The 22,139-nt window shown below is 39.6% G+C and overlaps 1 protein-coding gene across 2 annotated transcripts; it reads right to left on the reverse strand.

Annotated features, from left to right (window-relative positions):
- Positions 1 to 525: 525 nt before the first annotated feature.
- LOC142140132 (keratin, type II cytoskeletal 6A-like) lies at positions 526 to 5,905 on the reverse strand. 2 transcript variants are annotated; one of them, XM_075197990.1, is made up of 10 exons: positions 5,854 to 5,905; positions 5,414 to 5,784; positions 5,077 to 5,291; positions 4,420 to 4,480; positions 3,261 to 3,356; positions 2,482 to 2,646; positions 1,960 to 2,085; positions 1,292 to 1,512; positions 899 to 933; positions 526 to 821 (listed from the first exon to the last, which is right to left on the reverse strand). In XM_075197990.1, the coding sequence occupies exons 1-10, from the start codon at positions 5,903 to 5,905 to the stop codon at positions 544 to 546; spliced, it is 1,620 nt and encodes a 539-aa protein (XP_075054091.1). In that variant the 3' UTR covers positions 526 to 543. The 2 variants fall into 2 exon arrangements, with proteins under 2 accessions (XP_075054091.1, XP_075054089.1); XM_075197988.1 differs by having other exon boundaries at positions 5,414 to 5,905.
- Between the last annotated feature and the right edge of the window lie 16,234 nt (positions 5,906 to 22,139).

Consider the following 22,139-nt stretch of genomic DNA (forward strand, 5'->3'; position numbering starts at 1 on the left):
AGAATAGATGCCATATATTGCGAAGCATTCAGATTACTAAATTGTGTTGCTAAAAAAAACGACATAAAACACTTTCAGAATGATTGCATTTTATTGAATGGTTCCCATAAGTGTAAGCATTTTTGCAGAAGCACAAACATAGCAGAAAAATAAATTGCCTGAGAAATATAGATGTAATATCTTACACGAAGATTTGAGTTAGGCAACATGTTCCCATCTCCAACTGTTGGGAAAATAAAAGCTAGCATGGTATGCTGGTACTTGTAGTTCTACAAGAGCTGGAGAGAGACGGTTTGCCTAACCATAGTATAGATAATAGTCAAATGCAAGACTTTGCTTTTTTATAAGCACCAGGAACACTTAATTGTGTTTGTCTTTTAGGTGCAGAGATCTGTAACATATCTAAATCCAGAAAAATACATACAAGCCTAATATGAAACCAGCTTGCTGATCCCAACATTGCAGCTTCTTAAAACATGTGTACAAGTGTAATTTCTATGATAACATATTCAATGGTGCCCTCTATACTATGCTTGAAGAATCTTAAAACCTCCGGGAGGTTGCGGATGTCTTTGATACAATTTTGACACTTGAATTACTGCCACTTCCAGACCCAAAACCAGACTGTTTTACATTGTAGCTTCCACCTCCCATTCCTTGTCCACCACTAACACCACATCCAATTCCTTGGCCATGACCGAATCCACTTCCACCGCCAACACCGAATCCGTTTCCACCTCCAACACCGAATCCACTTCCACCGCCAACACTATAACCATGACTTGCTCCACCACTGGAACTATAGTTTGAGCTCATGACAGCTGTTAGAAAAATGTTAGACAGTTAGATATATGCTTATTTTTATTAAGAGCAAACTCAACTTACGTAGTCCACTTACAAACGCTGACTGGTCCAACACCATCTCCAGCCAACCTGTATAAAAGAGTACATAATTATAAACATATCACCTTCATCATCATCATTTATTTATATAGCACCAGCAGATTCCCTAGCATTTTACAATTGGGAACAAACAGTAATAAAACAATTCTGGGTAATACATACAGACAAAGAGGTAAGAGGGCCCTGCCCGCAAGCTTACAATCTATGGGTGATGATAAATATGTCTACTCTTGGGAATTATAACCTGCAATTTTACCAATGAATGTAAATCTAATATCATACATTATGATATATTGAAGACATATAAATATTTTATATGTACTTATGTCACATTTACAGCATACATATTTTGTATATACGTATAATCAGACAGAAGAGGTTTCTTTACCTGCTCTCTTCTCCTTCCAGCAGTTTCCTGTAGGTGGCAATTTCAATATCCAGAGCTAGCTTCACATTCATCAGCTCCTGGTAATCTCGCAGTTGACGAGCCATGTCCTGCTTGGCCTTCTGTAGAGCATCCTCCAACTCAGCAAGCTTGTGTTTAGCATCCTTTAGTGCAAGCTCACCACGCTGTTCAGCATCAGCAATTGCAGTCTGCAGTTTGACAACCTAGATTCATAGATAAATAAGTTTCATTAGATCATTGATCATAAAATAATCTACATTTCCAATGGTCGAAGGGATAAGAGACTTTAAAACATTGCCTGAATCAGTCTATTTAAATATTTTGATTAGTCATAAATGTATATTTTAACCTATATGGTAAACATGATCTTTAGAGTCCTATTATTCTTCCGACACTGAACATCATGGAATGTTGATTAACATAACTATTAGTAGCCACACAGTCTAAGGTGTGGGAATAATTTAATACTCTAAATATTTATTACTATTTGGTTAGTGAGAAAATTCATCTATTGCTTGATTTCTGTTCCAAATACGTTCTCTAGGCAATTACAACTTTCACTGGAAATGTGACATCGTAATATCCCTTATTGTTCAATTAATAGTATTTATTCCTGACATGTTTAAGACTAATCTCTAAAAATATTCTACCTGTTTTTTCACGTTGTCGATTTCAGAGCGCAGTCTGTTAATCATACGGTTTAGCTCTGAGATTTCAGTCTTTGTGTCCTTCAGATCATCCCCATGTCTTCCGGCAGAGACCTGGAGCTCCTCATACTACAGACAAAGCAGAAAAACAATGTACTGTACTTTGAAGTAAGTGAAAATAGATCCAACATTTAAAACACTTGACTAGTCTGGGGAAATAGCACTTATGATGTTTGTAATTGTGTTGCAATATACCTTTCTTTGCCGTTTGCAATTTGAATATATTTAATTAACAAAATAATTAACATTGAATTTTACATAAGTTATAAAGTAAGAAGCATGTTGTAAAGGTCCTATTTTGTGTTGAATTTCTCTATAAGTTGTTGTGATTCATAAAGTTGACAGATGATGAGTATCAGAAAAAAAATGTTCCCCTTCGGCAGAATACACTTTGCAAAGAATTTTGTTTAATATGGTATTTGGAAGAGTAATCATCATAATGTATTATTGAAAGAATGTCCTCACTTTGTTTTGGTACCAAGACTCAGCTTCTGCCCGGCTTTTGTTGGCGATCTCCTCATACTGAGCCTTGACCTCAGCAATGATGCTCTGTAGATTTAGGTCTCTGTTATTGTCCATGGACAATATAACTGAAGTGTCTGAGGTCTGTGTGTGCATCTGGGCAAGTTCCTGAAATGAGAAGAAAGACAAGTTATTGTACATCAGATGTAAAAAGATTTGTTCCCTGTCATTATCTCAGTGCTGAGGTATCAACAATTGAAGTGGACCATTGTCCCAGCCCCAAGCTCAAGTCCATAATCCTAGTGGGCGTCTTGCTGTCTGGCCTCTATAGTGGAGTACGGTTAGAGAGAGATAATGCCATGATCTGCACTGTGTTGTACACAGGAAGGGATATGCTTTGAGACTCTTGTGAAAGTGAAGGACTTCACATCCTGTTCCCAAATCAAGGTCCATCCAAAATGTATCCTCGCCCAAATAGTGGTCAATAAAGAGAGATGGGAAATATCCTAAGTGTGATAACTCATTTTTATGTCTGAGTCTGGGAGGAGAAGTCTTCAGACTCCCAGGTTCTATTTTACAGTCTGAACAAAAGTAGATGGTTTTTTTTTTACATTGCTTTTACACTTCTATAATTTTCTTTGTAGTTTTCTCTATAATCCAGCATGGTTTAAACAGCACAACCGAAACTATGACAGATGAACAAATAAATTAGTAGTCTTGGCCCTCCACTATCAATGAAGGGTGATTTAGATGTCCCCTACAATAACTGAACAGAGAATTACCGCTTCATACAGGGCCCTCAAGAAGTTGATCTCATCGGTCAGCGACGTGGCCTTGGATTCCAATTCTACCTTGCTCATGTATGCAACATCCACGTCCTAATAAAAGAGTAGACACATTCATCACTGTATATCATAGTACTGTTAATTTTTTTTGTCATGAACACTGTGGGCCTGAGTCATTAAGGAGAGCAAAGTATAAAAAAGGAGTAACTTTGAATCTGGGCTAAACCATGTTGCATTGGAGGGGGGAGATAAATTTAAAATGTAGGTACAGATTTAAAGTTGGAGTGGGACATGTCCTAGTTCAACTTTAAATTTCAGTGTTAGAATAAACCTATCAAGTATGTGTGTGCTAGATGAAAAAGCAGCCAGTATTATTCTTATGTGCAAAATAATAAATTAATTTGCACCCCTTCCATTGTAACATGGTTTGTCCCGGAGAACATTTACTCCTTTTTCTTGCCTTACTTTCCTGAATGACTCAGGCCCTGTATCTTTCTTCATGGCAGAGCCAGTATCACACAGTGATTAAGTGGTAAATGATGGTAATATTAATTTGATACAAACATGCAGTGCAACAGTAGAAAGACAGAAAAACAAGCTTGAATTTGCAGAAAGAGCATTGTAGTGCTGCAGAAGCAATCTTGGAATGGTGCAGGCAATGCACTAGAGCACAGGCATAAAAAGTATACAGAAGTAATAGAATCTCAGATTTGCAGACTTATAAACAACAGTGTCTAGCAAATATAAAAGCCACAAGTGCGTATATCAATGGTATACAGAAATGTAGAATGGACAGTCTCTGGTAGGATATTACTGAAGCCTAAGTTTCAGGCTGTTGTCAGGGTCCCAAACGTAAAGCAAAAGTGAGGCACAGGATAACTAATAAGCTTGAGGTAGCAAAAATATATAGTTAAACTCACAAATATATTACAGAGGGGAGATGCAGAGTCTAAGCCTATAAAGAATAGATAGCCACAGATGGTGATGATCAGTGGCTGAGTAAAAGATAAAGTATATCCTGACTGACCCAGTAGATCACTACAGCAGCACCTCTGGTGGAATTGAGGTACTGCATGGGCAACAAAATGTAAATAACATGTCCTCACATATATGACAATAACATAAATTGATTAGGGCACATTTATTTGATGGTTACCTTTTTGAGCACTACAAACTCATTTTCAGCAGCTGTGCGCTTATTAATTTCTTCTTCATATCTGTTGGCAAGTACAAAATAATTGTGTTCAATCTGTTTAATGATAATCATATTGTCAAATAAACATAAAAATAGCAACTCAGCATTTATTTAAATCAATGATATTGACTACCCTCCCCGGTCTACACTTGGTCTAAGCTTTATAAAATTATCATAAAATATACAGTAAAATAGATTAAAATGTAAAAATAACTACTAGAAATGTTGATTATTTCAAGGCACCTTTTATAACTTAAACACCTTTATCCTTATCATTTCCATTGGTGCTAATAAACTACAAATCCTGTCTTGCAAAATTGTATCACAGCAAGAACTGGAGAACCACCATATGCCACCTGTTTGGTCACAGTTTAGATACAAATAGACAGACACTGTACATCATTATCTTCATCATCATCATCATCTTAATTTATAATTTGTTATATTTTTATTTTTTATATTGTTTTATAACATATAAATTATACTAAGTATATACATAAATGTGTTACAATTATTTGGTAGGCTTCATATAGTTTCACAGTACTTTGTACCTGAAAACCAGCTTTCTAAGCCAGCATCATACTCTGTTGGTATAATTAGGTATGTTTGTTGACTTACTTGTGCTTGTATTCCTCTACAGCATCTTGCATTTGTTTTAATTCGCCATCCAAACGTGTCTTATCACTTAACAGGCTGTCTAGCTGTCTCCGCAGTGAATTAATGTAGGCTTCAAAGAGGGGCTCAATGTTATTTTTCACTGTCTTGACTCCCTGATCTTGCAAAAGGTTCCATTTGGTCTCTAGTACTTTGTTCTGTTGTTCTAGGAATCTGACCTAAAATGTAACAGCAAGACATTCAAAAATGTGTTCATCGGAAACAAAAAGTATAACAAAAAAGAGCAACGTTTTATACATTCTAAAATTAAATAACATAAAAAACAGATTCAATTACTTACCTTGTCAATGAAGGATGCAAACTTGTTGTTAAGTGTCTTAATTTGCTCTCTCTCTTCTGTGCGCACTTTCTGAATTGTTGGGTCGATTTGCAGATTAAGAGGAGCTAAAAGGCTTTGATTAATCGTAACCTGTTGGATTCCACCAGGTGGGCACACTGGAAATTGAGAACCGCCACCAAATCCTTGACCGACACCAAACCCTGAACTGAATCCAAATCCAGATCCGCTCCCAGCTCCAAAACCAGAACTACTTGCGCCATGGGACTGTGAACCTGCAGCAATGGAAATTCTTTTATTCCCTCCTAAATTGTACAGACTTCTGCTACCGATGCCACCTGAGCTAACCCGGCCATTATTTACACCTCCACAGCCTGAGCGACTGACTGAAGATGAACTGAAGCTGTGATGGGCTGATCCTGATTGTACAGCAGAAGCAGCACTGAAGCCTTTTCTTCCTCCAGCAGAGCTTGTTGCTTGGCGAGATGCAGACATGGTCCTTTTGGAACTGTGATGCTGAGGATGAGCTCAGAAGAAAGACAATGTAAATGGCTCAATGATTAAGCTCCCCTTTTTATCTGTCTCACTAGAAGGGTTTGGTCGTAGGATTGTGTGTGCATCATCTTGCATCAATAATGGGTTTGGTATGCCTCCTAGCAATACAAACACTGAGCTCATCTGATTAACTCACACCTTTATTATAAAAAGTGCAAAAAATCTACTAGTATGTGAAATTATTGATCATTTCTGAATTCTAGAGAAAAAACCTGTTCCTTTTGAGAACAAGAAGAGACAGGAATATGCTGAATTAGTGAGAGCTCTGGAAAGACAATAGTCCAGATTTGTTAGTGATTATAGTGATTTCATTACAAAAATGTAGTTATAAAAAATAGTGATCCAAATAGCGTAATAACAAACACTGTGTGCTGACCGATCACCACTAATCTAAATAAACAAAATGTACTTAATATTTAGCCTTATGAGAAAAGTAGACACAATTTATTTACATTACTTTATTACTATGTTAAAATCCACATGTAAAGCACAGTCATAAGCAAATGTATTCATCCCTAGATAAAGTAAATTAAATCACCCTGAACATGCTGAATAAGTATAGACTCCTGTAATAATTTTTTGCAAATAAATAGATATATCTTTTTTGAAACCTTTTATTATACAAGTAGCAGCTAATTCAATATATTGTTCATAATTCAAAAGCCAGCCAATTTAATACCTAATACCTTTAATTCTAATGATTGAATCCGCATGAAATTTGGTATTATGGATGATTATAAGAGAGACTATGATCTACATACAGGGTCTGATTCATTAAGGCTCGCAAAACAAACGTATTGTGCATTTTTTCCAAATAAACTTTTCTTTTTGAATACGGGTCTAGGTGCACTCTGCTCTGACAGACAAGACATTGCAGGATACTCCCAATATATATGTGGAACATAAAGTCTTAGCAGGATGCACAGAAAAAAAATAAGTATTCAATTATTGTCACCTGTTAATAATATAGTCATTAGTGAAAAAACATTAGGGAAAAAAATGTTTTGTTTTTTTTAACCCCTCCCCCCCATGAAATACATTTAGCATAATGTTATTAAGGTCTCCAGTACTTGAAATCCACTTTTACAGTTCTTGATTGCAAACACATGTTCTAGCATGCATACGCAACCGTCATCACTATTACTTGCCACTTACACCACGTTCAGCCACAGAAATAGTTCGAAATATAGAGGAGCATTTGATGTCACAGCTTTCCATAAGCCTCACATCACTACTCTGGGCCTTGTTAAGAGTAAGTCCAGTGAAAGTGTGAAAATTTGCACATGGACAAACCATGTTGCAAGGCAAAGGGTGCAAATGCAATATTTTTTGCACAGTAAAATACTGCGCAGCTTTATTTTTGCACTGTGATTTACAGTTGAGCTAGTGTGCACGCCCTTCTTAAATTTGACCTCAAAATAGAGTAACTTGGTTTGGCTAAGGTACAAATTGGATCTTCGAGCTGGATTTATCCCTAAATGAAAATGAAGCACTCTGTGCTGTACTTACCAGCTAGGTCGACAGATTGGCTGTTCTACTTCAGGTTTGCTTGTACGTGGACATGGAATTGGCTGTGCTAAAATACTCTGTAGTGATGTCAACATTGTAATGTTCTGACTGACTAGTTTATTTTAATATTGTGTGTTATTCATATCCAGTCAATTAAGCTGGGACTACAGAAGTGGCAAACTTGTCACTCAATGGGTCCCAATTTTGTTAATTTCTCAGGCACCACAGCTCAGAGCTGTCGGCAAGGGCCCTAACACTTTTTAGTGCTAACCAGCCAGAGAATTGTTTACTATGGCCGTGGTTGTGGTCTTCTTAGTGGAAACCAGCTCAGACTCTCAAAGGACCTATTTTGAATTTGTATGTTTATTTATTTATTTAATTAATCATTTACTTTAAAAAGCGCCAGCTCTATGAAGCAGGACCAGTGCTGAGGTCAGGGACGGCTTCTCCCTTTAAATTTTCAATTCAAAGTTTGCCAAAATTTGACCAAATTGCAGTGGAAAGAAGTTTCATGCAACCCAGTTTTCATGTATGCAAGTCCAAGTCTTCAATTTCCTCTTCCTGCTGTCAAAACCTGCCATAAAGCCTACATGTGTTCTATGGGTTCCACAACTTTGTTATAAGTTATTTTAACTGCACCACAATAGTTCTTGATCATAAATAAGACTTATATGTATGAGCTAAAAATATCAGTGGAGCAACTGTGTACTGTGGAGGTTTAAGATCAGGCTACATCAGTGGATTCCAAACTTTTTCAGTTCAAGGCACCCTTAGGGCCTCCACAATTTTTTCAAGGCACCCCTAAGCCAAAATAATTACCAAGTAGTCCCCTGTCTTGCTTACCACTGGCCCTGGCCGAGGCACCCTTGTTAGATCGCCGAGGCGCCCCAGGGAGCCTAGGCACACAGTTTGGGAACCACTGGGCTACACGAAGAGTGCCTTGTTCTGGAGCCTTCCTGGTGACGGCATGGTGCATCTACAAAGTCTAAGGTGTTGGTACAGTGTTCATACTCTGCTGACATAAAATCTCAACATTTAAGTGTGATAACAGAAAATTAATGTTCTACATACTGACACAAGTACAGGTTTGCTGCATTATACCATCCAAGAAGTATAGTGTATTACAGCATATAGATCTTATGGTCATGTTCCCCGCACTTAACCCACTTTATTTGCAAATACAGCATGTTAAGTCATTACAAAAAATGAAGAAAGTGATTGATGCCATTTTCTGTCTGGTGTCCTTTTCTTTTTTACTGGTCCTCTGTTCAGCTGAAATGGGCAGGCAACTTGAGTGGAAAATGAAGTGGACATGTATAGCAGTTTTAAGGTGCAATTGGCAAGGGTTACAGTACATTTTTTGCTATTTATCTTCATCTCTATATAGAACAAATTTCATACATATTACTTGTTTATTTGTTTTGTTATCAGCAATGAAGTCAATAGAGCCTATGAGAGATAGTCACTATTCTAAATCAGCGCTGGATAATTCAGCCAAACCACTAGACTTTTTTTAGCAGCCCATGAAATTCTGTGCCTAGATTCTGTGATTTCATACTATAATATAGTAGCTCTGTGACTCAAATAGATCATGAAGGGTGTGTGATTGATTGATTGATTGACGTGTAAAAGGATGCTTGATTATAGTATAAAGTCAGCATTGTTAGATACATGTTTAATAATGGTAGCGTGGAAAAATGTGATTGTATAGGGTGTGGCTATAGCAGGAAAGAACAATAAGAGGTGTATACATTAAATATGTATGGGTGTGGATTGTGGAGAGATCCTAGTGACATAATATTTAGCTGAGAAACAGCTAAATGTCACTAACATAATCCACTAACAGACAGGTATGAATGCACTGCTAAATACAAATAAATACATATGCTGTTTGATTCTTAAGATAATTGATGTAAAGCTAAGACCATGTGAGATGCTATATCTTAGTATTATATTACTGATAGATACAGTATTTTGTATGGTGGATGTAAATGTTAGAATCTGTTTTTATTCCCTGTGTATGAGTACCTACATAGGACCACATTTAATGTTCTGACTGCTTACACTACGGCTGATTAACTAATCATACTGCTTCTTTATTTGAACAAGGGCACCTATTTATCTATATATAAAGCACTTTAAGGTGCATTTCCGCTTCACGGTCATTGGAGCTAACCCTCCTCCACCATGAAAATCAGTGTGCGTCTACATTTGCATGTTTGCAGATCTGCATGAAAATGTGTACAATGGTAAATGTGAAAATGTCACTACAAAGCCCAACCTGCCACCACTGTAAGACCACCATCTTCATTCATTTAAACTTTTCCTACAACACTGTCATTTTTTTTATTTTATTTTTTAAATGAAAACAGATTTTTATCAAAAACTTAAAAATAATCACACAACAAAATTAGCGATATCTTACAGAATTTCATTGTTTACAATCGTTTTGAATATTGCATTTGTGGCTGACTCGTACCAGTAAAGAAATGCAGTTTTCAAACCATTTTTGTGACATGGTTCAATCATATGAAAAAAAAGTAAATTACTTCAAATATCTTGACACTCTCTGAAGGTAGACTTACGCACTCATTTAAATTGGCCGACATTGAGTCATCTAAGTCCTACAGTATCAGACCTATTAAATTAAAAATATTTTCCAGCTAGCTAATAAAATTTTACATTTATTTACATATGGTGCCTCGATGGGCTTTCTACCTGGTGTCAGGTGCCGTCCTGCGATCTCTCCGGGATGACCGCCTGTGATTCCCCCAGTGCGCCTGGTTGCTAGGCAACCAGACACGTCACTTACGGTTCCCGGCCACCCGGGGATTGCTAGCGCGTCCCGTTGCGTTGATGATCTGGCGCTATTATGACAGTGCTGCAGCGCTGCTTCTCATTGGCCTCTTGCTATATTTAAACGCTTCCTGGCCCTCCTACCAGTGCCAGAGTATCAGGTATTCCTCCCTACAGCATTTTCCAGTGTATTACCAGTTTCCTGCATTGTTCCTGACCTTCCTTGTTTTGCCTGTGAGCTTTCTGACCCGGCCCGTTTGACCACTTCTATTTGGATCTCCTCTTGTACTGCGCTTCCTGAACGATACCGACCCGGCTTGTCTCACCATTCTTCTGGACATCCTCGTGTACTTATTTCTACCAGAACGTTACCGACCCGGCCTGTTTGACACCTCTTGTATCTCGCTATTCGACTCGTGGGAGGAACGTGACCTGCGTGTCCCTGCAGCGGAGTCCATACCTCCTTTGGGGGGTTTCTGGTGAATACCAAGGGCACATTAGACTCCACACCTTCCTCTAAGTGGCGCCAACAATAGCAGGTGCGCAATATAATTGTGACACCTGGACAGAATTGGCTTCTGCTGTTTCCTGACCTCCTGGAGCCCCTCATTATCAATGGACTCCAGCTGTGGTCCATCTTCCCCCCAGCTCCTCCAAATCAATTTCCTTCTCCTGTGGGCCATCCCCTTCAGCCTCTCAGCCCCTTCTTTCTTCTAATGTGAGTCATTTTACTCTGGTCCCTCAGCCACTTCTACCTCCTTCTGTGGCCTGTCCTCTGCTGATGCATATAAATAAACCGCTGTCTTGTATGAGCCAGACACACAGAAATGTAACACAGCCAACAATTTAGCCAGTGGTGGTATTTTCAGGATAACATAAGGTAGAAGTCTGAACAGTTGTCTCACCAAATTGTCAAGCATCCAAAAGAGACTTAAGCATCATCTGTAGACACGCTTCTTGTGTCTTTAATGATTTTGTCTTTGCTGTTATTGCTGTTGGTGATGGAGGTGACAGTATCAATGCCATGGCGATGGAGGTGACAGTATCGCTGCCAGTGCCCTAATATATATCTATATGTAAGAAAAAATATTATCAATAAAAAAAACAGTGATTACCAGTATGTTTTTTAAAAATGTTTTATTAAAACATAACATAACAGCTTAAAATGTTTCTTTATGGTATAAAAAAAAATGTACGCCATGTAATCAACACATAAGATACATTTGCAAAACAATAAAAACGTTAAAGGTTAAATTTATATATACTAAGATTTAAAATGAAACAAAAAATTCAGTTTCTTAACTGGAGAAGGATTTTTCAAATCTGAAGCGATAGAAAAATATTACACTTTTGCGCAAATAGATATACATAGTTGGGCCTGAGTCATTAAGGAAAGCAAAGCAAAAAAGAAGAGTAACTTTGCACCTTGACAAATCCATGTTCTGTTGGAGGGGGGGGGGGTAAATTTAAAATGTGGGGACAGATTTATATTTGTGATAGGGCATGTCCTAGATCAACTTTAAATTTCAGTGTAAAAATAAAGCTATCAAGGATTTGTGTGCTACATGAAAAAGCAGCCAGAATTTTCCTTATGTGTAAAATAATAAACTAATTTGCACCCCGTGTATTGTAACATGGTTTTGTCCAGAAGCAAATTTACTCCTTTTTTTTGCTTTACTCTCCTTAATGACTCAGGCCCAGTTATGTTTTTAAAGTGTTTTTTTTGTGATTGCTAATACAATACTCAGTCATGGCTAAAAGTTTTGAGAATGACACAAATATTATTTTTCACAGAGTCTGCTGCCTCAGTTTTTATGATGGCAATTTTCATATACTCCAGAATGTCATGAAGAGTGATCAGATGAATTGCAATTAATTTCAACGTCACTCTTGCCAGACAATGAACTTTATCCCAAAAACAAAATTTCCACTGCATTTCAGCCCTGCCACAAAAGGACCAGCTGACATCAGGTCAGTGAATATCTCGTTAACACAGGTGAGAATGTTAAAGAGGACAAGGCTAGAAATCACTCTGTCATGCTGATTGAGTTAGAATAACAGACTGGAAGATTTAAAAGGAGGGTGTTGCTTGGAATCATTGTTTCCTTCTCTGTTAACCATGGTTATCTGCAAGGTTACATGTGTAGTCATCATTGCTTTGCACATAAAGGGCTTCACAGGCAAGGATTTTGCTGCTAGTAAGATTGCACCTAAATCAACCATTTATTGGATCATCAAAAACTTCAAGGAGAGTAGTTCAATAATTGTGAAGAAGGCTTCAGGGTGCCCAAGAACGTCCAGCAAGTACCAGGACCGTCTCCTGAAAGTTGATTCAGCTGTGGGATCGGGGCACCACCAGTGCAGAGCTTGCTCAGGAATCGCAGCAGGCAGGTGTGAGTGCATTTGCACGCTCAGTGAGGCGAAAACTTTTGGAGAATAGCCTGGTGTCATGAAGGCCAGCAACGAAGCCACTTTTCTCAGGGAAAACATCAGGGACAAACTGATATTCTGCAAAAAGTACATAGATTAGACTGCTGAGGACTGGGATAAAGTCTTTTAGATTGTTTGGGGCATCAGGAAAAACGCTTGTCTGGAGAAAGAAAGGTGAGTGCTACTATCAGTCCTGTGTCATGCCAACAGTAAAGCATCCTGAGACCATTCATGTGTGGGTTTGCTTCTCAGTCAAGGGAGTGGGCTCACTCACAATTTTGCCTAAGAACACAGCCATGAATAAAGAAAGGTATCAAAACATCCTCCAAGAACAACTTTTCCCAACCATCCAAGGACAATTTGGTGATGAACAATGCCTTTTCCAACATGATGGAGCACCTTGCCATAAGGGAAAAGTGATAACTAAGTGGCTCGGGTATCAAAACATCGATATTTTGGGTCCATGGCCAGGAAACTCCCCAGACCTTAATCCCATTGAGAACTTGTGGTCAATCCTTAAGAGGCGGATGGACAAACTAAAACCCACAAATTCGGACAAACTCCAAGCATTGATTAGACAAGAATGGGCAGCCATCAGTCAGTATGTGGCCCAGAAGTTGATTGACAGCATGCCAAGGGCGAATTGCAGAGGTCTTTAAAAAGAAGAGTCAGCACTGCAAATATTGACTCTTTGCATAAACTTAATGTAATTGTCAATAGAAGCCTTTGACACTTATGAAATGCTTGTTATTTTACTTCAGTATACCATAGCAACATCTGACAACAAGGTCTAAAAAAACTGAAGCAGCAAACTTTGTGAAAACCAATACTTGTGTCAGTCTTAAAACTTTTGGCCATGACTGTACACAATACACATGCACAATTGACTTGGGATTAGATAAACGTTAACATTGTTCTTTTCTCTGGCCTACCTGATTCTCGCCTTGACCCTCTTAAGTCTATCCTCAATGCTGCTGCCCGCCTCATTTTTCTCTCCCGCTGCTCTATCTCTGCGGTCTCCCTCCAACAGTCACTACGTTGGCTCCCCATACCCTACAGAATTAAATTTAAACTCCTCACCCTCATCTTTAAAGCTCTTAGTCAATCTTCCCCTGCCTACATCTCCAATCTCATCTCTACCTACACTCCGACCCGCCCCCTCCGTTCTGCCTATGACCGCCGCCTCTCTACTTCACTGATCACCTCCTCTCACTCTCATCTTCAGGACTTTGCCCGGACTGCTCCCCTGCTGTGGAACGATCTTCCACGTTCCATCAGGTTAGCATCTACTTTCAAAGGCTTCAAGCGTGCCCTTAAGACTCATTTCTTTATTCAAGTCTATCAGTCCTCCTAACTTTCTTGTCCTGGCTCTCTCCCCTAGTTAGTACCACCCTATTTGTGTCTCCCCCTTCCCTTTAGGTTGTTAGCTCTCATGAGCAGCCCTCTTTCCTTGTGTGCTCCTTCTACTGTTCCTTCACCCTCTGTACCTCTTGGCCAGTTTCGCTAGCCCTGTTTTCCCTGTTTTATTAATCTTCAGCCTTCTTCTTGCTGATTTCTACTATCCCTTTCACTATCTGTCAGATATAATCTGATTTGCTTTACCCTGTCACCTGTGTTTGTAGATATTTGTGTATCATGTTGTGTCTTGGTTCTGTTTTCTGTATATGTAATGTACGGCACTGCGGACCCTTTGTGGCGCCTTATAAGTCAAAGATAATAATAATAATAATAATTGTAATATAAATGTTTTGACCATCAGCTAAGTTTGTTTACTTGGATAGCAAAAATATGCATTCACTGTTAGGTGTACTTTTGAAAAAATCCTTAAACAATGTATAGTACACCTGCATTGTTAAGGTTTAGAGTTTAGACAAAAACAGCAAAATGAATATATATATATATATATATATATATATATATATATATATATATAAACTGGAGATCCAACTAGTATTTGTATTTCTCTTCTAAAAGATGTATTGACAAAGGGGCTTCATAAAAAACTCATTACTAAAGATGAATTTCAGTAGTCAATGATAACGAGTTCCATCATAGATCCTCCCGGCAGACCCATTGTGATAGGAATCAATCAACCTCTCATGTTTCAAAAAAAAATGTGGATATTTTTCAGAGGAAGTGTGTAATTGGTTTAACTTCCTATCTCAGGGATATGGCTAGTGTATTACAAATATTTAACAATTCAAATGGCACCCAAAAAAAATGTGGGTTACAATCGATGTGTAGTCTCTGTACACATCAATCAAACATGAAAAAGGCATAGAGGTCCTGATCCTTTCCTTACATAGGAACACGAAGTGTTTATCTGTGATCCCATACGATTCATTTTAATGTATAGTTATTTTAGATAACTTAAAGATTTTTATCTACAGATCTGTGGGACTGGTATGGGTACTATTTTTGCGCCCAGCTTCTCAAATCTCCTCATGGGCAGCTGGGAAAAGAAATATGTATATGATCCAAATCCATTTTCTGAAAATATAAATACATATGAAAGGTATATAGACAGTGTCGGACTGGAGCATGAAGGGCCCACCGGGGGACTGCAATGCTAGGGGACCACCAACATTAAAGTAATAGTATTCCCATTTATTATTATTATTATCATTTACTTGTTAGGCGCAACAAGGTTTCCGCAGCGCCTTACATAGTACAAACAGTAGACCATACAGGGTAAAACATTACAGAATGATAAACACAAAGTATCAATGCTTCAGAAACTCCGGGCAGACATATGGAGTGATGGCGGAGCAGAAGAGTCGGTATGGAGACAGGAGGGAAGAGGGGCCCTGCTCATGCGAGCTTACATCCTAAGGGAGGGTGGACAAAACAGGCACGGAGGGAGGCAGATATGCAAGGGAGAAGAAGGGACCAGGGGAGAGGGGGGAGAACCACCAGATAAAATAATAAATAAACCTATGTCCCTCCCTCCAGCAATAAATTAATAGCATTTACATATAATAAATATACCTATTTCCCGCAACCGCCACTGCCATTAAATAATTCATATTCACATTTAATAAAAAAGACCTCATTCTCCTGATACTCGTCCCCGCATTCAAATAATAGCGCTCAAACCACCCCATCTTAAATTAATAGTCCTCACTATAAAATTAAATTGCCCCACTATCACCCCACAAACAAATAACACCCATTAGTAAGCCACCACCTACCACACACACATTACATTGCCACAAGCCCGCTGTGCCATCACACACATTACTGTGCCCCTTCATCACCATGCTGTGCCTCCTTATGATTACACTGTGCTCTCCATGCTGCTTTTGCTCCCCCCTTCTCCTGGCCCCCCTTTATCACACTGTGCCATGCTGCTTTGGCCCCCCTTCACACTCTGCCATGCTGCTTTGGCTCTATTCACACTCTGCCATGCTGCTTTGGTCCCCCATCAACCTGTGCCCCGCTGCTTTGGCCCCCCTTCACACTCTGCCATGCTGCTTTGGATCCCCATCAGCCTGTGCAATTCTGCTTTGGCCCCCTTCACACTCTGCCCTGCTGCATTGCCCCCCCCCCTTCATGCTCTGCCATGCTGCTTTTGCCCCCCTTCACACTCTGCTATGCTGCTTTGGTTCCCCTTCATACTCTGCCATGCTGCTTTGGCCCCCCCTTCAAACTCTGCCCTGCTGCATTGCCCCCCCTTCATGCTCTGCCATGCTGCATTGGCCCCCTTCACTCTCTGCCATGCTGCTTTGGCCCCTCTCACTCTCTACCATGCTGCCTTTGCCCCTTCTCACTCTCTGCCATGCTGCCTTTGCCCCTTCTCACTCTCTGCCATTCTGCCTTTGCCCCTTCTCACTCTCTGCCATGCTGTCTGTGCCCCCCCTTCACTCGCCCGCCATGCTGTCTGTGGTCCCTCTTCACTCGCTGCCATGCTGTCTTTGCTCCCCCTTCACTCTCTGTCATGCTGTCTGTGCTCCCCCTTCACTCTCTGCCATGCAACCTTTACTCCCCCTTGATTCCGTTCTTGCACTTACCTTTTCTATTGGCTTCTTTCTTCTCTTCTTCTGTCTTCTTGCCGACTCCACTCTGCACCGCTCCTCACTGAACGTCAGGCGTGATGACGTGACGCCCGACATTCAGTGCAAACGGAGCAGAGAGGAGTCGGGGAGCGCCGAGGTCACGTCAGCATTTTTGTTTTTTAAAGTTACCCGTTCCCCCCACCAATGAAGAGGGGAGCGATCAGTGTCTGGCCCTACCAGGGGAGAGCCCGGCCCCCCGGTGGCCCAATCCGACCCTGTATATAGATGTTATTTTACTGGTTTGGAATGGTGATATTGAATCCCTTAATCGGTTAATTGTGTACATTGACATCAATGACTACAATTTGAAATGTATGGCCAAATGGGATCAGAGCCAAGTAGAATACCTAGACTTGATTTTGATGGGGACAGGTAATGCAGTCACTACTAAGAATTTCATTAAAACTGTGAACACAAACAGTTATCTTCACTTTAGCAGAGGCAGTGGCGGATCCAGGGGGGGCGATCGGGGCGATCGCCCCCCCCTAGCAGGGGCTTGCTGCCGACAGCTCCACACTGTGCAGGTCCGTTCAGCAGTGACAGTGTGCTGCCCGGCTGCTTTGATTGTGTTTTAAACACAATCAGAGCAGCGGGACAGCACACTGTCACTGCTGAACGGACCTGCACATACTGTGCAGCCGCCGGTAGCCTTAGAAGTCGGAAAGGGGGTGGGGCCTAAATCGCCCCCCCTACATCGCCCGGGGTATAGTCATTTCCTAGATCCGCCCCTGAGCAGAGGCCACATGAAAAAATGGAAGCCAAATACTTTTTTTTCCCAGTTCTTCAGAATAAAAAAAATGTAGTGAGTATACACATTGCAAAGAACAATTATCGATATATGCTAAGAGATTCAAAAGCAGAGGCTATCCAGACAGCATGCTCAGTTGGGCGATTAATTGAATTGAGGTGACTGATATAGCAAATTTATTAAATTACTCTAAGAAAGAAAAGAAGAGAGATAATACATCACAATACATACCCAATTCAGTAGTGGTGAGAATAGAATTAGATCTGTACTAATCAGAACTGGGGCCTGATTCATTAAGGATCTTAACTTGAGACACTTCTTATTTCAGTCTCCTGGACAAAACCATGTTACAATGCAAGGGGTGCAAATTAGATTTCTGTTTTGCACATTAGTTAAATACTGACTGTTTTTTCATGTAGCACACAAATACTTGATAGCTTATTTGTACACTGAAATTTAAAGTTGATATTTGTGTGCTACAAGAAAAAACAGAGAGTATTTGACTTGTGTGCCAAACCGAACACTATTTTGCTGCACTTGCATTGTAGCATGGTTTTGTCCAGGAGACTTTATTAAGATACTTCTCAATTTAAGATCTTTAATGAATCAGGGCCCTGGTCATTATTTTTGGGAAGCAATTTGAACGACACCCTGGCCTTTAATATGCTTATTAAAGACAATACTTTTTTTGGATGTAAAGAGGTTTATGTAATGTAATGTAACTAAAGTAATCAGTATAAAATCTGCAAATATGTAAACCCATCCAAAAAGTTTTTTTATAACATCAATAATATAAAACAATTATGGAATATCCTGACAACATCAGTCAATTACCTGATGCAATGCTCCTGTGGTCTTAAATATATAGGCAAAACTAATGTTCTTTAAAATTTCAGCTACAGGAACATGTCAGAATTATTAAAAACAAAACTGAGAGCCATTCAGTATCAAAACACTTTACCCAAAAGCATAACTCGGATCCACAATTTATCAATTTTAAGGCTATTGAACAAGTGAAATTAGGATTCAGGGGTGGTGATATATAAAAGAAACTCTCACAAAGAAAAATGTATTGGATATAGGAACCGGGTACATCGCTCTACAGGAACTAAATGAAAGCTAGGAAACTGATTCTTTTTATAAGCATCAGAAGTAATTTATAGGCCAATTTATGCTTTAATAGAAAACATTTATTAATCATTATTAGCTTGAATGTAAAGTAAATAAGATTGCATCACATATCTATTAATGAGTTATTATGCAATGTTTTATTGTTCAATTACATTATTGTATTTTTATGTAGGCTTTGCTAATAGCTACACTGAAATTGTATAGGTTTTTTTAATTGGGTTTTATTAGGTTAATGAGCTCTTTGAAGTCACAATCTTTTGAAAGAGCTGTTTTAGTAATTTTACTTGTTTTACGTAATAATTATGAAATGTATTGCAATTAAATGTATTTGTTATTGTATAGTTTTATGTTTAATACTGAGATATTGTTTTAAATTACCGGGCTTGCTAGTTAATATGTTAGAGGTGCCCATTTCCAAGATGGCCGGCAAGATAATATAAGAGTATCTCTATGTTTAAATTGCCAGGTTGTATTCTAGTTAAGGTGGGGATAAAGACAGTGAACCTCCATCTGGACGTAATGCCAGCTGGTCTGGTGAGATCTTGCGAGCATCGCAAGATTACGCAAGCGAAGTTGTAAATTTAACCCGTCGCACGTGTGCAAAATGGCGCTGCATGCTATTTAAACGTAGTGGTGTATACTTATATTATATCTCCTGATGAATAATATAATTAGACGAAACGCGTTGAGACTGTGAACTATCCTTGAGCCTGCTCTTAAGACTATTTATTGGTGGATTCCTGGATTTCTATGTGGACTACAGAACTGTAAGGATTACAGCAATCGCAGCACCAACTATCTACTGTAGAGAGATCTTAGGACTCCAAATTAGGGGTGTGCACCGGCCACTTTTTTCGGGTTTTGGGTTTTGGGTTTTGGGTTCTGATTACCTTCAGGTTTTGGGTTCGGATTGGTTTTCCCAAAACACCCCACTCAAGGTTTTGGTTCTGATTTTGGATTTTGGGTTCTGTTTTTCTTTTAAAAAAAAAAGCATAAAAAGTGCTAAAATCCATATTATTATTTTTTTTCACTCCTACACTATTATTAACCTCAATAACATTCATTTCCACTAATTTCCAGTCTATTCTGAACACCTCACACCTCACAATATTGTTTTTAGGCCAAAAGGTTGCACCGAGGTAGCTGGATGTCTAAGCTAAGCGACACAAGTGGGCGGCACAAACACGTGGCCCATCTAGGAGTGGCACTGCAGTGGCAGACAGGATGGCAGTTTGAAAAACTAAGCCCCAAAGAGCACATAATGCCCAAAAAAGAGGTGCAAGATGGAATTGTCCTTGGGCCCTCCCACCCACCCTTATGTTGGTGAAATAGGACATGCGCACTTTAACGAACCAATCATTTCAGCGACAGGGCCTACAAAACTGTGGCTGAAATGATTGGCTCGTTTGGAACCCCACAAAATGAGCTGGCAAAGAAAAAAAAGAGGTGCAAGATTGAATTGTCCTTGGGCCCTCCCACCCACCCTTATGTTGCGGAAAAAGGACATGCACACTTTAACAAACCAATCATTTCAGCGACAGGGCCTACCAAACCACTGTGGCTGAAATGATTGGTTTGTTTTGGCCCCCACACAAAAAATTTTTTGACTGCAGGAACAGTGAACGTAGTTAGATTGCAGTACCAATTTTTTTGGACTGCAGGAACAGTGAACATAGTTAGATTGCAGTACCAATTTTTTATGACTGCAGAACCAGTGAACGTAGTTAGATTGCAGTACCAATTTTTTTTGACTGCAGGACAGTGAACGTAGTTAGATTACAGTACCAATTTTTTTTGACTGCAGGAACAGTGAACGTAGTTAGATTGCAGTACCAATTTTTGTTTACTGCAGGAACAGTGAACGTAGTTAGATTGCAGTACCAATTTTTTTTGACTGCAGGAACAGTGAACGTAGTTAGATTGCAGTACCAATTTTTTTTGACTGCAGGAACAGTGAACGTAGTTAGATTGCAGCACCAATTTTTTTTGACTGCAGGAACAGTGAACGTAGTTAGATTGCAGTACCAATTTTTTTTTGACTGCAGGAACAGTGAATGTAGTTAGATTTTAGTACCAATTTTTTTTGACTGCAGGAACAGTGAACGTAGTTAGATTGCAGTACCAATTTTTTTTAGACTGCAGGAACAGTGAATTTTGATATATAGCAGTACCAATGGACTCAGCAGGACAGAGCACAGGACACAGCACCACTGGACTCAGCAGGACAGAGCACAGGACAAAGCACCACTGCACTCAGCAGGACAGAGCACAGGACAAAGCACCACTGGACTCAGCAGGACAGAGCACAGGACAAAGTACCACTGGACTCAGCAGGACAGAGCACAGGACAAAGCACCACTGGACTCAGCAGGACAGAGCACAGGACACACCACCACAGCACCACTGCACTAACCAGGACAGAACCACAGGAATGACCAGGACAGAGGACACCACTAAAACACACCCTCCCGCTTCCCTGATCAATGCCCGAGTGAAGATGGCGGCGGCAAGTGGGGAATTTAAATAATCCAAGTATCGCGAGATCCGACGGAGGAAGTAATGACCAAAAGCCTCGTTTTGAGTTTGGCAATCGGCGCGAATACCCGAACAGTGCTCGGATCGGGCTCGGAACCGCACTGTTCGGGGGTGCTCTGATTTAGAAAATCCGAGCCCGCTCATCGTTACTCCAAATAAGCCCTAACTATATATTTGTTTTGTGAGTGTATGAACTATATATTTATTGAATAAAGCTGATTATTTGCAAAAATACTACATCTTATGGTTCTTTATATCTTCTTGTTGGAGGCATTCAGCAACATTAAGATGCATAGCAGTATCCAGGAGTAATACAGATAAGCTTATATATTTTTCTATCTGGTATGCCTAAACACTGTCATTGAGAGTGGTTGTGTGTTAATACTCACTGCTTGTAATAGTATTGCACTATTTCTGGTTTCCATTCTTTTTCATTACATGTTATGGAGCCTTTCGAGACGCAAGTGCTGAGATGTGGGACCCTAACTTAGATACTCTTTTATTGACTCACATATCTGGTAGCATATAGACTACCACCAATTGTTTTAGGCATTGTTTCCTTACATGCTACACTATTAGGTGCCCTATTCTGTTTTCTGTGTGAAACAGTATTGTGTTTGTAATGCACTCATTGCAGCCCCCCTATAGGTCTCATTGCAGCCCCACCCCTTGTAAATATTATTGCATCCCCCATATACCCATGTGCCTCACTGCACCCCCCATAGTTTTCATTGCAGTCCCCTTTATAGGTCTCATTGCAACTCTCCTATAGGTCTCATTGCAGCCCCCTCATATTTCTAATTGCAGCCCCCCTAAAGAAAAAACAATAACTATATATATATATATATATATATATATATATATATACAAGTTAACTCGTGCATGATACTCATGCATTCTAGTCAAATCAAGCTTAAGGTCTTAAAAAGGTTCTTGTCATGCATTTGGGCCTAGCCCAGGCCTCCTCAGG

The sequence above is a fragment of the Mixophyes fleayi genome, chromosome 2 (genome assembly GCF_038048845.1).
Source record: "Mixophyes fleayi isolate aMixFle1 chromosome 2, aMixFle1.hap1, whole genome shotgun sequence".
Lineage (NCBI taxonomy): Eukaryota > Metazoa > Chordata > Amphibia > Anura > Limnodynastidae > Mixophyes > Mixophyes fleayi.